This window comes from Meleagris gallopavo, chromosome 6 (assembly GCF_905368555.1).
Source record: "Meleagris gallopavo chromosome 6, MGAL_WU_HG_1.1, whole genome shotgun sequence".
Lineage (NCBI taxonomy): Eukaryota > Metazoa > Chordata > Aves > Galliformes > Phasianidae > Meleagris > Meleagris gallopavo.
This window is the reverse complement of record NC_139409.1, coordinates 39,702,940-39,721,602: the sequence shown is the minus strand read 5'-3', so window position 1 is coordinate 39,721,602 and position 18,663 is coordinate 39,702,940. Positions and strand designations below refer to the sequence as shown.

The following is an 18,663-nucleotide window of genomic DNA, read 5'->3' as shown; positions in this document are numbered from 1 at the left end:
TCAACATCATATTTTCTTTTGATGATACCTATTGCTTTTGTATTCACAGTATAACTCTGTATGAACTTCCTTCACTGTCTGCTGTATATCCAGAGTGTTGTAGATGTGACTGAGCCTTTTGGGATATGTATTTTAATTTCATTTCTAGTGCTATGCAACACTAAGTAAACTCCGGAGCACAAGATGCATAGCAGAGAGATATTACATTATGTACTTTGATTCCAGCTGGGCCTGAATTTCTCGATCTTCTCTATTGCAAACAATAGCACAAATTTCTCAGAGGCACAGTTCTTCACAAGGGGTATCACTAGAAACACAGAGAATGCAGGGGAAGTTCAGAAGCCAGGGAAACAGGAAGGTTCATGCTTCCTGCTTAGTCCTGTCGTGTGTGCAATCCTGGGTAGCTAACAGCAACGTTGGTGAGAATAGCTGCATTCTCCCACAAAGAAACAGATGGTGCAGATTGTAGACAAAAGAACAGGCTACCTTGATCCTACATGCATTTTCATCATTTTTATTTTTTATAGTTATTTACTTACATTTCCCTAGTTCAGGCTGAAGCAAATTGCTCTTGGCCAAGGAAAAAGAATAACCATAGCTCTCTTGATTGAACTGGAGAATTCTCATAGAACCATAGAATCACCAAAGTTGGAAAAGATCTCCAAGATCATCTAGTCCAACTGTCCACCTACCACCAACATTTCCCCACTAATCCATATCCCTCAGTACAACATCCAAATGTTTTTTGAACGTCTCCAAGGATGGTGAGTCCACCTCCTCCCTGGGCAGCCCATTCCAGTGCCTCACTGCTCTTTTGGAGAAGAAATTTTTCCTGATACTCAACCTGAGAAAGAAGCCAAGGCAAGATTGTTTTTCTACCTTTCTCTCTTATTTTATTCTTTTGTCAAGAGCCTTAAACCCTTCTCTTTTCTTGTACAATGGGTTGGGTTGGCTCTTTACATCAATTTCCTGTTGTACTATTTTCCTAAGATTCAAATTACCTTGAAACCCTTTCTTATCCTGTGGCTGACAGCCTCTGACTTATTTCTGGTGTGCTCCCCTGTCATACAATGCCACTTTTCCTTCTGCAGCTACAGGAGAGTGAGAAAATCCTGTGGTTATATCAGCAGACTTATCTTCTATTTCTTCCTGGTTACCAACTTCCAAGCTTGCTGCCAGTTAAGCACCAGGATTTTGACATTTGTGCTTTATGTGCAGCCTCTGAAGACTGCATTTAATGCAGCCTTTTTTGGCAAACTCTCTGCTGTGCTCCTAGATTGACACTGGAGCAGCTCCACCTCCCCTGGGAATTCTGAAGTAGACTAGGAGCTTGTGTTGCTACCAAAGTGTTGTCTAAACTTGGTTAGCACAGATCAAGCTGGCAAAAGAGAGCGTTAGCAACTGCCAAAGGCCAATGTGATGTGACAGTACTGGTTGTTAGCTGTGAAAAAAATGAAAACTCTTTCAAACGGTCTGCTTAATTCTTGTCTTTGTTTCTGCCTATCTGCCCCATTTCCCTCTGTCAGCAGCAGAATTCTATGCCCTTCTCTACTAAAAGCAATATGGATTTCACTTCTGACATGAATGAATCTCAGATCAGATTAAATTAAGATTAAATGGGCTATGTTTTCCCATAATAAGATCCTCTTCCACTTTATGAAGTATATTCTGTATGAATGTGTTTTTATAGCATTTAGATGATGATTTTGTTCAGACAATCTTCTAAAGAAGAAAAAGAGGTGCATGATCTTTTGAAGACTTTTCCTGTTCCATTTGATACTTATCCTAAAAACTCAGATCTTTTCCATATGCTTTTTAGGGGGTGTTTTGTAAGTTATGTCAAGAACTCATAGAAATATTAAATCTGACACACAAATATTAAGTCTAAGCAAAGCCAGCATTGGATGGGGAGTCTCAGTTCCTAGTTAGACTCTTCGAAGCTGTATGACATTATTCAAATTTGTAACTCTGGTGACAGTTTGAAAAAGTTGTAACAAGTTTATTTTTTAGAGATTCAGGATCTGTTTCATTTGTTAGGGGTTCACTTCTCCTGGTCAGGATTTCCAGATGCCTCAGAATCAGTCCCTACTTTTTCACCAGTAGGACAGTAAGATTAGACATTCCTTCTTCAATTTCATATGAACAGGATGTCAGAAAAAGTAAAACAAATCTGTCCAGTCTTCTGTGTATCTTATAAAGAAGGAAGAAATTCCTCTGTGTGCAAATCTCTAGTTTCTTGCTCCTAATGTCATTTCAGGTTGTTGGTGTCTGGAGTCCATTTTATATCAGCACTCATAACTTTATTACTATCTCATTTTTTTTGCAAGCATAGTCCTATTTTTAGGCTGTAGCATGAAATCACCATAGTAGGGGAACGTTTATGATTGATTGAAGCTGGCAGAGCTCAGAACTTGGAATGCCTGGATTTGTGAAACTGCAGCTAAGGAGTGCCCATCCTAATCATCCTTTCTGAAAAATAACAAGCTCAGGAAAAGCTAAACTGAAAAATGGCAGCTTCCTGAACTTTTAGTTTGTGTGTTCAAAACAAATAACATTCATTTCCACCTTTGACATCAAGGCAAATGCTGTCACATCAAGCCACATACCTTTGGTTTTGCAGAATAGGCTCTCAAAAGTCAAAGATCAAAGCTGACAGCTCTGGTTTTGGAAACCAGAGATACAGAATCACAATTCAGCTCTGTGCATATTTGAGGTTGTCTCCACTGGATACTCCTGTCAGGGCTGAGTGTGATGGGAGAGAGAAAGCATCACAAGCAAATTTACTGGAGGAGGGGAAAAAAAAAATAATGTCTGTCTCTTTCTTTCCAGCAAACAAAAAGGGAGTAAATAAATGACTTTGTCAGGCTTTTGTAAACTTCAGTTTCTAGTGTTCTTCAGAATCGCTAAACAGTCGATTCTGTGCTGTGGTCCTGTGGAACATCACGTTCCTGTCCATTCTGTCAGCACCGGACCTCCAGACTACAAGAGAACTAGCCCAGTACTTGCACTAATAAGGCACTATGTAGTATGTTCCTGTTTAAGAACAAACTAGCTAACTAACAAACACAAAAACCCTACTGCATCATGTAAATAATTTATGCTTTTCACAAGCTATTGTTATTTTGGTTAACAGGCAAATTAAAATCAGTGGTGAATCCTAGCAAATAAATTGCCATCCCTAGCTTGGGAGAATTACAGCCATAAAACATTCTGGACTTAATCAAAGTATAAGCCCAAAGATTACAAACTCACAAACTGTAAAAAAAGCCCCACAAAACAAAATACTTTTTAGTGCATTTTACTACCTTTTACATGCTTTCTTGACTGGCTTTTATTGGTGGGAACTAAAATTTAGAATTAAATGGCTAAATATCTTTCACTAGTCTATTGAGTTTACAACAGATTTTTTTTTTACAACAAGAAGTCATTAAAATACAGGCAAGAGAATTTGGTCTAAGGTTCGTGCACTATCTGTTAACATTTCTTGCAAAAAGTAGGTTCTATTCTTTACAGCCCACCCAACTTCTAAAACTTTGTTGTGAAAAAGGGACTGAAAGTTACGCTTGTATTCATACAGGGTTCAGCAGTTTCAGAAAGTGTTTGAAATACACTCCATCTTTTGACATGTCTGTTTATTTCTATTAAGCATATTAAACTACCTTTGAGTATTTTTTATGCAGACTTGTAGAGTAAGAAGGAGACAGTTTTGTTGCATATGAAACTTGAAACTTGCAGAGTAGAGTCTGAAACTAATAATACATTGGACCTTTTGCATAAGTAGTTGTTTGAAAGCTTTAATCTAATTTTTCTCCTTGCTTTTACCACCAAAAAATAGCAGTGTTTCTTCATTGCCAGTACACAGATCTTCCCTTTTATTTTTTTTAATCTGCCATCCCACTGTGATACTTCACAGATACTTCATTTAGAAAGTCAGTGGAAGAGAATCTGGGTGATTTTACAATGTCATATAGCATTATACTTTATGAATAATAAATGTTGGATTCTGACACATTCCATGGAAACCGTTCAGCTCTGCAAAAAGTGGCACAGGAAAGAGCCCATGTACAAGTCTGGGAGCTGATAGAAGAACAGCAGCAATGAGAAGAGTCAGTCTGGTGTTAAGTTTGAGTTTGACCCTTAGAGGAACAGTGTACTTTTCTGATCTCTAAATGTTTAACCATACTGCTAGAAAAACATGGGTAAAAGTGCCTGTATCATGTTAACATTTGATAAATCAACATTTATCTATAATTTCACAACAAACCTAAAAAGGCTTCACTTACTCAGAAGGTCATGATGGATAATCTCAGTGTTTTCTTCTGGCCTTAGTGTATGAAAGAATCTATTTAAAGAGCTGTATTTGTCACTGCCTATAACAACTGTTCAAACATAAGTTGGCACAGAATAAGGCCGTTCCCAATAGCTAAAATACACAATATATACTGTGTGTGATGTTTATGCTCACTTAGTTTCTCTGTTCACCACCTTTCTATTTGTTTCCAGGGCAGTTCAAAGGTTTAACTCTAATCATACAGAAAATATTTTGCATCATAATTATCACACACGTCATTTCCTTATGCTCATTTAATGACATCCGATGTAAACACAAGCAATATAAACTAGTATTCTCTCCACCTGACCATTTGCATTCTAGAGGCTCACAGATGTTTTGATCAAGTTCTGTTTCAACTGGCCTAGCCTGCAAATTACTGAGCTGTGAGTAAACAAGTTATTGTAAATCTAAATGTGGCAGGCAGCACAAATCTCAGCCCAAATGAATTTGTGATGCCTTGTGGCAGAGTGAATTATGTTTCAGTCAAGACTGTGTTTCCCGAACACTTCTGGCAGCCAAGGTGGTTTGGGTACTAGTGCCATATGCTGGTTTCCCTGTTATCAGCTTGAACCTCAGTGAGAGATGGTCTTGTTGGTGGATGAGAAACATTGATGAGAAACGGCTGACAGCAAGATGAAGAGTGTCAAAGAAGTATCTTTAGTACACTTACAGACTTACAGGCACCAGGGAAGGAGCATAAAATGCATACTGATGCAGCAAAACTAATGCTAAAATTGGCAGACTGCAAAATGAATGGCAGCTTCTCTGTGTCCTCCAAATCCTCAGGTCAGAAGTGTGCATGATGTGCTGGTTAAGTCTAAATGAAACCATTATGCAAGATAGATCACAATAGTTGTATTATGATTCTACTATGTCATGGAAAGGTCAGATTAGAGAGATCACTGCTTCTTTTAGAACTTCAAGTCCAGTAATGTAGGGAAGTAGATCTGAGGAAGGACCAGAGAACATTCTGTTTCTCTGCATTGTTCCACCTGCTGCATGTGTGCCAGCTGCACTCAAGCTGTGGCAGCTGCACTAGACTTTTGGGGAAGCATTAGTGAGAGCAGCCTTGGCATGAGTGTGACCATGGCATGAACTAATCCTTAGGGACCGTGTCTGATTCATTCTGGTGCTCACAGCAATAGGAGAGGTGTGCAGTGGCATGTTTTTGCTGTAAGTACGGCCTGCAGTTCAGTGACATCTGGCTTTACTCTTCTAAGCTCATGGGAAATGATGCAGTGTCTCAGGAGAACTCTGTAGGACAAGAAGAGGGAGATGGAAAAACTGCAGAAGCCTTGTGTCATTCTCATGGAATAGGTTCAGTGCTTAAATACAGACCAGGCAAAACTAAGTAGATCCCATTGTTAGAGAAAAACCTGTAGGAACTCCATCCCCCTATGACTATGATTGTTACAAATTGTATGGAAAGCTGGTGGGGAGAGAGGGCAAGACGTAGAAAAGGAACATGGAAAGTAATTATAGAAAACTGTTTGCTAGGGGAACATTAAAAAGGTATAGAAGCCCAAAACAAGATGACTAGGAAACAGAAAGCAGCAAATGGGCTGTGAGATGGCCTTGTTCTGTGTGATGAAACTGTGTAGCTTAGCAAAGGATCATAGAATGGGAAAACTTCTCTGTTTACGGATAAAAGCAAACACAGATGAATTTGTTATCCTGCCAGATGTTCTGCTTTCTAGAAGGTGGGATAAATAATGAATTATTTTGATTCTTATGGTACTTAAAGAAAGAGGAAAAATTTTGGTTTGACCACAGAGTGAAAGTAACATACTAGAGGAGGACTGTAAAGTAGTGGCTGTGTTACCTTGGAAACAGAAAAGCCCTCATTAGGTAGGTTGCTGTTAATAAATAGCTAATTAAGAATACTTGTAACAAAGCATAGATCATGCAGGATTGCATCAGACTAACTCAGGGTTTATTACTCTGAAGGGTAGCTCTACTGGGACCGATCATTAGCTGGCAAAAAAAAAACAAAAGCAAAACAGGTTCAGTCATTTTGGAAAACATCAGTGCCTTAAAATAAGTGAGAATAGGGGATCACTGATATCAAAATTGCAATGAAAGGCTGTCCAACTCTGTCACATCACAGCAGTATGTACATACTGGGAAGAAAAAAGGAATAAGAAAGTTGGTTATAATACAGTCTCATTCTTAGATACGATGCAAAAACAGCATAGAGTGCCAAGGTTGGAATCAAAATGATCTTTGGTTAACCAAGGGGAAGAAATCTTTAGTAAATGAATTATAGGCCACACTGAAGGTCTGCATAGTTCATTTCTTCCACTATGAAATGCCTAGAGAAAGATCAAGAACAGCATAGGTATTATTTCATCAATAAACACTCTTCAAGGCATCAGAAGTTTAGGGTTTCTCTGGTCTTACAAAACACTTTGGACAGCCTTGCTTAAAGATCTTTGAAAACAGTTATCAAATTGCTGTTTTATTCCTATGGACCTTCGGCATCTTGTAACAATGAGTTTCACTTTTAGAAATCATGTGAAAAAGTATTCTCTTGTGCTTATTTTAAACCAGCTCCCCCATAGCTCTAGTTTCGTAAGAAATATACCCATTAACCTAAATATACCCATTAACCATTCTGTACACAGGTTCTCCTGTTGAGCTAGCTCTCTCCTCATTACAAAGTTGGGGTTTATACCTTTTCTCTTTCTATTCCATCCTTTCCAAAAGAATGTTATTAATGCAGAGTATACATTCACTGGTTGTACTATGGATTTATATAGCAGCATGCTGATATTTCTGTTTTCCTAATGAGCTCATCCCAGCTGTTTGCTTGATTACCCTTGAACACTGAGATGGGGTTTTCAGAGGACTACTTAAAATGACTTCAAAATATCTTTCCTGGGAAGCTACAGCTAACGTACAGATCATATAAATTAGTTGCTTCAGTTATCATTTTATCAGCAAATTAGTCACTACTGTGAAATCTCTGCTGTTTTTTTTTCCCCTTCCACTTGATTCCTGTTTTAACTATTATTGAAGGACTAATGATTTTAGAAGATACTGAGTAACACAGATCCCAAATCAGAGTAGCATTTTCCACCATCTGAAAAGTGGCCATTGACCCCTCTATTTTGTTTTCCCCCTGTTAACCAGCCTGCAAGCTGTGAGAGGACCTTGTATGCTATCACATCACACAAACCTTGCAGCAGTGAGGTGGTTTGAGATTGTGCAAAATTCTCCTGGGGATATGATATGCTGGCAGCCCATTGTCTCTTCCGTGTCAGAAACTCCCTCATGGGAACACAACTGTTATTTGGGTTTTATTGTATAGAAAGACAGAGAGAAGTTTCTGTATAACTTTATGAGGAGGCTTCTTTTCCTGACATAACTCTCTTCTAATAAATTGTACGGGAGACAGAAAAAAAAATCTTATTTCTTTATAATATAGAACACACACAGTCAATGTGTTGCAGTGGCTGGTGGGAAGCTGTGGTGATGACACTGCTACTTCTGTAAAGCATTTTCTTCCACTGTTGGGAGCTGTAGCTTAGCTGATGATGAGAAAAATGAAAGCATCTCATGCTTGTCACCAGAGAGCAAGGTCTGAGCTTCCTGAAAGAGAATGGCTCCTTCATTCCAAGGTCTTCTGAAAACTGTGGCCATCAAATTGAGGGAGGTGAGTCAGAGAACAAGGATTTTCATTGTAGTAGTAGTTTCTTTCTATAGTGAACAAAGACTGGGGAATTTTACATGAATATTTAAGTGATAGCTCTGCCTTGACAAAATAACTGTCAAATATTTTCTGTTTTAAAGAATAACTAAGCTAATAATCTTTGTGCTGCAAGAGATGTACACTAAATGTTCCACCAATGAAAGGCTAAATTAAAATTCAAGTTTCCAGACTGCAGTGCCTCAGTATTTAGCTACAACATAGCAGTTTAACTACCTAAAATTCAGGATTGAGTTGTCCAACATTTCAGCTAACCAACTACAACACATATGGTAAGACTTTCTAGAGAGAAAACTGGGAGAATCTGAGCAAGAAGCCTTCCCGTCTGGTTTATACTGGAAATGCAGGCCTCTAGTCGTGGGAGTTTGGAGGGCCTGAAAATCTTCAGTGGTGCATAATAGGCAATGGCATATGAGATTTGGTACAGTCTAAAGATCTCTAGATCTCTAACACATGGAAGCACACAGCTTTTCAAGGGATTAAAGTAAAGCACTAACTTTGGTTCATTCGTGCTTTGTCAGTCCCACTGAGACACTCTGTATTTCAGGTCTCCAGTTGCAAGATGACATAACTGCATGTCAGGTGTGCTGTGAGGATGTGTACTGTAACAAGGCTGAGGCACTTGGCTAACACAGCAAGTGTGGAATTGATCTGGGGGAATGTAACCACACGGCTCTGTACCTTGCTGACTGTACAAGGACCAGCTTGTCTTTTTGCAGTGATCCTAAACGATCTTCAATCATCCTCTGTCTTCAAGAAATGCAACTGAGCCCACAAAAATATTTTCTGCAAAGTCTGGATCGATGCAATGAACTGATGCAATGCGCTGATGTACATGAAAGGACAGGAGGGAATGGCCTTGAGTTGCTCCAGGGGAGGTTCAAGTTGGGTATTAAGAACTTCTCGGAGCAGTGAGGCAGTGGCACAGGCTGCCCAGGGAGGTGGTGCAGTCACCATCTGTGGAGGTGTTAAGAACCGTGCGGATGTGGCACTGAGGGACGTGGTCAGTGGGCATGGTGGGGTTGGCAGTTGGACTAGGTGATCTGAGAGGGCTTTTCCGATCTGAATGACTCTGTGACACTACGGCGTCCTGCATCTCGGCGAGCACCGCGTGAGCGGCTCACAGACAGCCGCCTCCTAGGTGCCACGCTCTATGGCCACGGGCACTCGCGTGCATCCATCCGCACCGAGAACCGCCCTCCTGCCGAGCGTCGCTCTCCGGCGGGCGCAGCTTTCGTAGCGCCAGGGCCGCGCCGTGCAGCGTCGCAGCGGTACGCGCACAGCCCCACAGAGCCGCCGCCCCCCGCGGCGCTCAGCGCGCGACCCGCGCACACCCAGGGCCGGGCCCCAACGGCCGACCGACGCCCCCCGGCCCTCGGCGAGGGGCGGCGCGCGGTTCCCTCTCCCGCCGCGGCCCGGCCCCTTCTCCCCCGGGCGCCGCCCCTCTCTCTCTCCCGGCGCCGCCCGTGAGTCAGGGCTTTGCCCGGCGGTAGCGGTGGCCGCGGCCGGAGCGGGCTCGCACCCTCCGCCGCAGGGGCTCCATGGAGAAGGCGGCGGCGAGCGAGGGCGGCGGCAGCAACAGCAGCAGCCGCAGCAGCAGCCGCCCCGCGTCGGCGGGCTCCTCTCCCTCGTCCTCCTCCGCCGGCCGCGGGCTGCCGGGCCGGGCGGCGGCCGCGGGGAGGCTGGATGGAGGAGGAGGAGGAGGCGGCGGCAGCCCCGGCTCGGCGGCGGCCAGCCCGGGGGGCGCGCAGGCGCCGGGCAGCGTCGGGAGGCGTCGGGAGCCGGTGCTGGAAGGGACGCTGAGCAAATACACCAACCTCCTGCAGGGCTGGCAGAGCAGGTAATGCGCCGCCGGGCCGCGGCCTCCCGGCCCCCGCCGCCCCCAAGATGGTGCCCGGCAGCCGCCGCCCCGGGCCGCCCCCTCCCCGCCCCGGGCAGGTAGGCCGGTGCGGTGAGCCGGCCCTGCCCCGCCGCTCCGCTCTGCTCCCTCCTGCAGCCCTCGGTATTTATTTTCGTTTCGTTTCGTTTTATTTTCCATCCGAAGCAGAAGCGCACCGCTGTGGGGGTGCGGGGGGCTCCCGGCTCCCTTTCCGCGGTACTCCTCGGGCAACTTACCTTCCTCACGCTGGGAAAGTTGGGCGGGATAACCAGAACGGGTGCGAGCCTCACGGAGCGAGCGAGCGAGCGAGAGGTGCCGTACTCGTGTCTGCAGTCACCGGTGTGATTTGTTGGCTTCGGGGAGGGCCACCGAGGAAGCGGTTAGCCGGTGCTCGGCGGGCTGCCGCGCTGCCCTTCCTGCGTGACAGGTGCTGCGCTGCGCTGAGGTGGCGGCCGGCTGCGGGCGGGACGGCCGCTGTGCGCCCCGCTGGGCGTGGGGCCTCGCCGCGGGTTGTGGGACTGAGAACCATGCGTTGGGGTCCGTGGAACGCGGGAGGCTCTCCATTGCTGCTTTACTTCTTGCTGTTACTGGGTGGGTGAGATTGGGTATCCGTACCTCAACTTTTTAATGTACGGCTCTGAAGTGAGACGGTGGCTATAGAGAGAATGTCTGCAGGTCCAGCCACAAGCCTTTGGAAAGTGAGAAAGAAAACTTTGCTTACATTGAGTGATCCCAAGCAGTGAGAATGCAGGCATAGCTCTCTCTTGGATGCTCCAGCAGTAATTTTAAAGAATTTCTAAGTGAGAAAATTAAATAGTACGGATGCCGAGGATGCTTTGATGCTGACTCTTGTGGAGCAGTGCTATAGCAATACTTGCTGAAAAGTTTCAGAAACTGCTCTGATTTCATGCACGAGAGGGCATGCACAAATTATACCCACTGTGGGTGATGGTGAACAGGTCCAATATGGATAGGCACTTCTCTCCGTAAACCAGGCGTCTTTCACTTACATGTATAGGCTGCTCTCATGGAGACATAGAGAAAACCCTTGACTTTCTCTTGACTATTGCTGCTCTGTGCTAGATTCGTGTCGGAATCCTGTCCGTTACTGATTTATGCAGACCTTCTGTCGCTTTGTTTAAGAACCAAATAAACACATTTTGATATTAAAATGAACAACTAATCCTCCCTCCATTTTATTTTTTTTCCTGGTACCGCCATCTCTTTTGGTAGAAGCAGTAACTTTTTCTAATCATGTGAGTGTTGCTAAGGGTCATTTTCAGGTAACTGATGGAAATTGCAAAATTGAGGTCTTTGCTTGTAAATCTTTGGGTCTAGAACTGCTGCCTGTTAGCTTTGGGCAGCGTTTAGTACTGATTAGATCTCTGATAAGGATGGCAGTTTAAGACAATGTGTATGATCTACGTATGTCTGAGAAACTTCTGTCTGAAAACATCACAGAGATAAATGTCGCGTGAACAGTTCCACTGTAGCACTTGGAGGTTAATATTATTTTACTCTTAGCAGTCTATTTTAATCCTGCTGTATAATGCTTTGTCAACCGCTCATCTTATTTTGTGTAGATCTGGCTATTTTACTACATGGTTTGTGATGAGACAGCCTCTGGGCTAAGTGGTGTTTCTAGTTTATTCAGGTGTTCCTTGATCTATGTGTGTGTTAACTGGGATTGGTGATGCCAATTTTAAACAAAACAGTTGCTACTGGAAGATTACAGAAGTCGGTCTTATTGTAATTTCCAGTAAATGAGTATGCGTGGGTTAAAGTGTGATTGTCTGTTTGGGATTGTATGTATTGTGGAATGATCATAGAAATTAGTTCTGAGTTTACTTAATCTGAAAAAATGTAGGATTGTTTAACTTCATGATCGATACAGCCAGATGACATGAATATAAATAAAATGGAACAATAAAGAGGAAACTGATAGAGTTCAGTTATTGTGGATTTGAAATGTTCTTTAAAGTACCTTATCTGTTAGCCTAAATAATTTAAATGCATTTAACATTAGCTTCTGCCTTGAGGTATTGAAGTAGAAAGGCTTTCTTTCCTAAGTTATTCCACGCTTATTATGCAGGGTGACCTCTAAAATTCCGAAGACGTTTTTGTCTTGTTTGAATTACAATACATTGGTGTGGCTTTTTTATCAATCCTCCTTTAAGGGGATTATGCAAGATATTCCTATTTTGGACAGGGCAATATTGAAGCATAACACTTTGATGAACAATAGCTGAAGTAATTGAAGGACTCCGGTTCAGTCAATCTTGAGAGCTGCATTAATTTCTATTTTAAGAATTTTTGAGGGTTTATTGTCTATTGCTAAATAAATCTATTTGTTCTCTTCCAGCAGGTTCAGGAACAGCCTGTTTTGGAAAAGAGCTAGCTGGTGATTTTTTTTTTTTTTTTTTCCCTCACACCAGCAGAAGGAAGGGCTGTTTTTTTTTTGTTTGTTTTGTGGCAGTTTGCTGCACAGTAAAGTTGTCAAGGGGGCTGGGCTTTTAGAGTGTCTCTGCTAAAGTCTGACTTGCCGTTGATTTTCACAGGTCTGAAGGCAGAGAGCAAAACAACCTCAAGCACAGACACTTTCATGTAAGAACATTTGTGTCTGATCTGAGATACTAGAATATCTCACTGTCAGGACAGGTCAGTAATTGGCTGCAGGACTGGTGTTAGCAACAGGGGGCCTGCATGAATGAACAAGGTTCTGCTGGCCAAGCTCAAATACAAGAAGGAAGCCTACAGAGGATGAAAGCAAGGTCAGGTAACCTGAAAGGAATACAGAGAACAGCTGGGGATGAAGTTAGGATAGCTAAAGTCCGTAGATAGAGTTGAATCAGGCTAAGCCTTTCCTGTTCCCCTTAACAAGTATATTAGTGACATAAAGAACACTACGAAAATGTTCCTTAGTGAAACAGGAGATTTGATTACCTGAGTGGTAAGGCTGAGGTACTGAATGCCTTCTTCAGCAGCAAGGTAGCCTTCTGGAACACTAATTTCCAGAGATCAGAAGGAAAGGCTGGAGCAAGGAAGTTGTAAGTTTAGTGGAGGAGGATAAAGTCAGGGAACACTTAAGCAAACTGGACATTCTTAAGTCCATAAGCCCTGATGGGATGCGCCCATGAGTGCTGACGGAGCTTGCAAATGTGATTGAGATGCAGCTCTTGGTATTTGCTCAATAAGGGAAACTTGGAGGAATGCTGGGAGACTGGAGGAAAACAAACATTGCTCTTATTTTCAAGAAAGGCAGATGAAGAATACAGGTAACTACAGGCTGGTCAGCCTTCCCTTAGTCACTTTAAAGGTAATGAGACAGCTGATCCTGGAAACCATTTCCAGACCTATGAAGATGATGATCAGGAGTAGTCAGTGTGGATTCACCAAGGCGAAGTAACGCCTGACAACCTGATAAGGTTCTACAGTGAAATCACAAGCCTTGTAGATGAGGGTGGAGATGTGGAAGTTACTTTCCTGGATCTTTGGTACCGGGCCCCATATGGTCATCATTGAGAAGCTATTTAAGTATGATCTGGATGAGCAGATAGTGAAGTGGATCCATAACTGGCTGATTATCAACACAGAGTAGTGATTAGTGGTGAAAAATCTAACTGGGGGTAAGTATTGAGCAGAGTACCCTAGGAGTTGATTCTGGGAACAGTCTTGTTCCAAGTCTTAATTAAAAATGTGGATGATGAGGTATAGTAAACTTGCAGATTCACGAAACTGAGGGAAGTGGCTTACTCAAAGGAATGTGCAGCCATCCAGAGTGACATGGTTGGAAGTAGATTGATGTGGAGTTCAACAAAGAGAGATGGCAAGTCGTTCTGGGGAGTAATAATGCCAGATGTGCTGATTTTCAGCTGGGTGGCCCCCAGCAGAAAAGGACTTGGGAGTGGTGGTAAACACCAAGATAAGCGGGTCAGACGTGTGCCCTTGCAGATAAAAAGCTAAGGGTATTCTTGGATGCGTTAGTAGGCAACGTATTGCCAAGGGAAAAAGAGTTTGTCCAACTCTTGCAGTCGTCTTCTGTCTGCTTTCATACGGTACTAACTATAAAGCAAATGCTGCAGCCCAGCCTTTCTGTTTGTTTCTTCCCTGTCATGAGAGAGGTGCAAAACACGTTGAGGGTCAAAGATTAAATAGTCTAATACAGTGATGGCTGCTCCAGGTTCTTTCATTGGTACCATTCAAGTTCTAGGAGTGAATTGTGACCTTTTTCCAGTGTAAAAAGCAAGTAGGTGGTTACTGGAGAAATATGACTATACTTGAATATGTTATTGAAAGTTAAATGTATGTTGTTAGTTTCAAGTAAACTTGGAACTTAAAATGTCAAAAATCACTTATTAGTAATTGCTGTTTTAGATTATATGCTAATCATTTTTTTTTCCTTAATCCTGAAATCTAGGTAGCAAAAATAATAATATTGAAATGTGAGCTTTCCTTGTTATACTCCATTTCTTTCACTTTTTGCTATTGAAACTTTTTGCTCCTAATTATTTATTGTTGAAGATGATTGTTAGAAAAAAAATAAATGACCTATAAACTCTTTGTTGTATGCCTCTAATTTAATTGTAGGAAAGTTAAAATTTTAAGTGAAGATGCGCCCTGTCTGTGCTTAGGTAATGGTTGATTAAACCTAACTTGTTTGATCACTAACTGCTTGATTTGTCTTGAATAGCTTTTTCTGTTGCCTCTAAGCAGATATGTCAGGAGAATGGAGAAGGCTTTTGGAACAGAGGAGTGAAGTTAGAGAAAGGCTTTTATCAAGGTAATGGCAGCAAGAGAAATCGATCATTCTGTCTCTCTGCCCTCAGTAATGCTTAAAAGAAACATTTTGGAGAAAAAAAACTTTGAATGTGAGGTTGAAAGTTAGAAGGATGGTCTTGTGGTTTGGACTTTGGAGATGGCTATGGCTGTTCTCCAAGCAATCCACATTTCTCTTGCCCCCAGGCAGGTAACCCAAGTTCTTTGACTGCCCGTCTCATGTAGCGTCACTGCTACTTATGCCTATGTGGGGATAAGTTCATATAATGTATGATTACTTACTATGTAAGATGCTTGATGGCATCATAGGCATAGGAAAAGTCTGTTTAAGACAAAGGAGACTTGAGCACTTTCACTCAGTCAGTGTGTTTGGGATTTTCAAGTGCACTTCAGAGCTGAACAGCAGTCTTGGTACCAGAGGGAATGAAACGACAGACAAAATAGACTGCGGTCTTCCTTTCACCCAGATGTCACACTTTGCTTTCAGACAGTGAAAAGAAGTGGCAGTTGGCTCTAGCACTTACCCTTATCTGGATTTAGTTATTACTAGTTCATCTCACTACTGTCTTTTTGAATGGAGATCTCTGTGCTTAGCAGCGCAGTGATAAATGTGGTTAGAGGGAGCACACATGCTCTTGTTAGCTCATCTGAAAAAATGCACCCGTCTGTGCATATGGATTTGTGTTCAAGTAGGTGAAGTGACAGTAAGTTGTTAAACTAAGTAATGTGCCTTGGAGTCTTTTTGGTAGTATATAAGAAATGTATTCAAGAGGTTTTTCACATCACTTTATATTTAAAAGCAATTATTAAATAAGAAGAATGCATTTGGGCTTTAGCTTCTCTTTGCCTAAGTAATATAATAATTCTTACCTTGTTCTTTATGATATATTTAAAAGGGTTTTATTATATTTAAAACTTTTCAAGTGAAAAGGGTACTGAAAATCACTGTCAACTCTTAATGTAAAATGATATATTTTAAATCAGCATTATAATGGATGAATGAAACAAAAAGTATTGAATTTAATATAAATAAAAAAGTTGAGTTTCTTTTCTTGGCCTAATATACTTCCAGAACTTAATTTTTTTTTTCCCAAGTATCATGTCGTTATGCTTTAGATCTTTTAGGATTTTGGAATATCTTCCTAAGATGGCTGAGCGCATTTTAGAACCTTATCCAGGGAGGCAATGCTTCTTTTTTTTCTTTTTTCTGTTGCAAATATATTTCAGTAAACACTGTTGAAGTACTACTGTGCTTCTCTTTCCAGGATGGCATTTACATCACACCAAAAGTAATGCCTCCTATATATTTCCTTGGTAACTAAAGATACAAAGAACACAGTAAGACTGATAGAGTAAGCTATCACCTACAAAGCACGATTTTTTCAGCATACCCAGCACCATTAGCTGTGCATTTTCACTGGCGATGAACAAGAGCCAGCATGCCTTGCTTGTAAAAAAACTGCATCAGTGAGGTGACCTGCTACTTCACAGCTACTATGATGATGTTGTTGCTAGGAAAATGTTGCCCATGCAGTTCATCTTCCATCGGCCTGAACAGATGGAATTCAGAAGGAGCCAATGGACTGTATGGTGGGTGTGGTAGGACAGTCCTGTAAACATTGGCAGTGCCCTCCGTGATCTTCAAGCTGGTATGAAGCTCGGTGTTGTCATGTTGCAAGAGAAAGGTGGTTGTCTTCTCTGCCCTGGTTCTGGAAGAAGTTTGAGCCTTCAGCTTAGTCACTGTGGTGATGACCTCTGATTTTGCAGGCCAACATAATAAAATAGGAGGCATTACTTTGAGAGCAGCCATCATAATTAACAGGTAAATTGAGTAATTTAGATTCTAAGTACCAGTTATCTAGCACAAGCCACAGCGTGTCTTGATTCCTGTTTCACCTAGACTTGTGTTTCTCTGGGAACGTGAGACTTTTTCTTCCAGTGGTAGAGCATTCTTGACCATTGGAGCCAACTTTAATTACTCACTGCTTAAAAAACTGCCTTTCTTAATATGTGTCAACCTTTTATTTTTATTTTTTTACTCTAACATTGTTATGTGTGCTGTATAGGAGACAGAAAACACCACTTACCAAATTTCATTTCCTTGTGCAGTCTCTTTGGAATGGTGATGTTATCATTTCTCTGTTGATAGCTGAACCGGTGGAATCTTCAGTGGAGCTGCAAGTCAAGATTCCCATAATTTTAATAATTTATGACCTTATGATTACTATTGGCTATTTCAATGTTTTCCTTCAAGTCTGGACACTGGAACTATATGCAGTTAATTGTGATTGCACTAGGGAACAAATGCAAATGTAATACATCCCATTTTCTCCAATTCAGTATTTCCTGCTTAAAATGTCCACAAGCGTAGCTTTTAAGGTCTCCATTACAGTTTTGGGAAATTAGCTTTGTTTTGACTTGTGAATTTAACTCTCAGTACACACAGCAGTGATACTTCATGTTCCGTGGTGTTGCTCTGGTTCTCCAGACAGATACATCCGTACCTCTTCTCTTGCAGCTGTCTGCTTGCCTTACTTGAGTTGTATGTGGTCTAATGCTTGTTAGGCTTTTCTCTAAGCTGTATGTGTTGCTTCTTATTCTTCTTCTGATGTCCATTAGCATACTCATTTTGGAAGTACTGTGATGCTCTTTTTTTTTTTTTTTTTTCCAGTAGGAAGGTGATAAAATGTCTCCCTGCTGTGTGCTCTATCCATAGTTAGCACAAGGTTTTTCATCTTCCCTGATAAGTCTTAGAGTTTCTCATGGCTTATGGATGCCTTATTTTTGTAGGGGGAAAAGTAGTAATTATTTGTTTATAAACATTAAAAGCATTTAAGAGCATTTAAAAATATAACTGGTGAAACTGATTATTAGTTGAAGAATTACTTTGGAAAAATATATTAGTGAAAGGATTGGCTATATATATATATATATACATACACACACACATATATATACATACACACACACACATATATATACATACACACACACACATATATATACATACACACACACACATATATATATACATACACACACATATATATATATACATGCTTTTCCAGGTCAATCTTCCTTCTTGTAATTACAGCTCCTTTTGTCACTAGATGTATGATTTTTTATTTTGACATTAGAATGCCTGCTATTTGCTGAGGATAGCTTATTTTCATGTTATCAGCAAGTCTTTATGGAGATTTTTTTTCATCTAGGTCATTGCTAAAAACTTTAAGCCAAGAACTGATTGCCAAGGAACGCTATTAGAAATGCATTCACTTGAAGATCCTTGCTCTGTTATATTTTGAGGCTGTCTGCGTCCTTTAGCTGTTTTTCAATGCATTTAATGTCTCTTGCTGAAGTAGAATTGTACTGGGGTCTCCATGCTTCTTTTACTCTGGTTACGGGAAAAAAAAAAGTGAATTGGCTCATGACTAACTTACCTAGGTGTAGGCAGGATGGAGCAACAAAAAATGTGTTATTCATTGCTGCAAGCATTTGGGCATTTTGCACTGGCACAAAAACCTCTTCTGAAGGTTTTTTTTTTTTTTTTGGGTGCCTTATCACAGTAAGCTTTTTATAGAAGCTCTCGTTCTTGAAAACAGGAAAAGTCTCTCTCAATTGGAAGGTTTGCCTTTCACACCATAGGCATAAGTTTTTTCTTTTTTTTTTCTTTTTTCCATTAGGCACATTTAATCTTACCTGGTTATTAGGCTTTGATTCTGTTGGGTTACATGTCAGTCTTTTTATCTTATTTTTATTAAGCAAGTGGAAGGAAAGGGTGATTTGACAGTAGAGCAGGGGAAGAAAGATGAGGTGTACAATGGTGGGAGAAACTTAAGAAAGAAATAAAAGCTGCTGGAGGAGGATTGATGGAGGGAAAGGGAGCCCATGGAGAAGGAGGAAACGAAGGAAGGAATGAAGAAGTAGATACAAAACAGAAGACAGTACAGAGACCTTTAGCAATTT

General features: G+C 41.5%; 1 protein-coding gene across 1 annotated transcript in view; it reads left to right on the top strand.

The window, feature by feature from the left end:
• The first annotated feature begins 9,452 nt into the window (after positions 1–9,452).
• Positions 9,453–18,663, top strand: part of OSBPL10 (oxysterol binding protein like 10) — a 100,249-nt gene continuing 91,038 nt past the window's right edge. Inside the window, exon 1 of the mRNA XM_085226405.1 lies at positions 9,453–9,882. Within this exon, the coding sequence (XP_085082531.1) occupies positions 9,584–9,882 (299 nt within the window). The 5' untranslated portion in view covers positions 9,453–9,583. The remainder of the gene's footprint in view (positions 9,883–18,663) is intronic.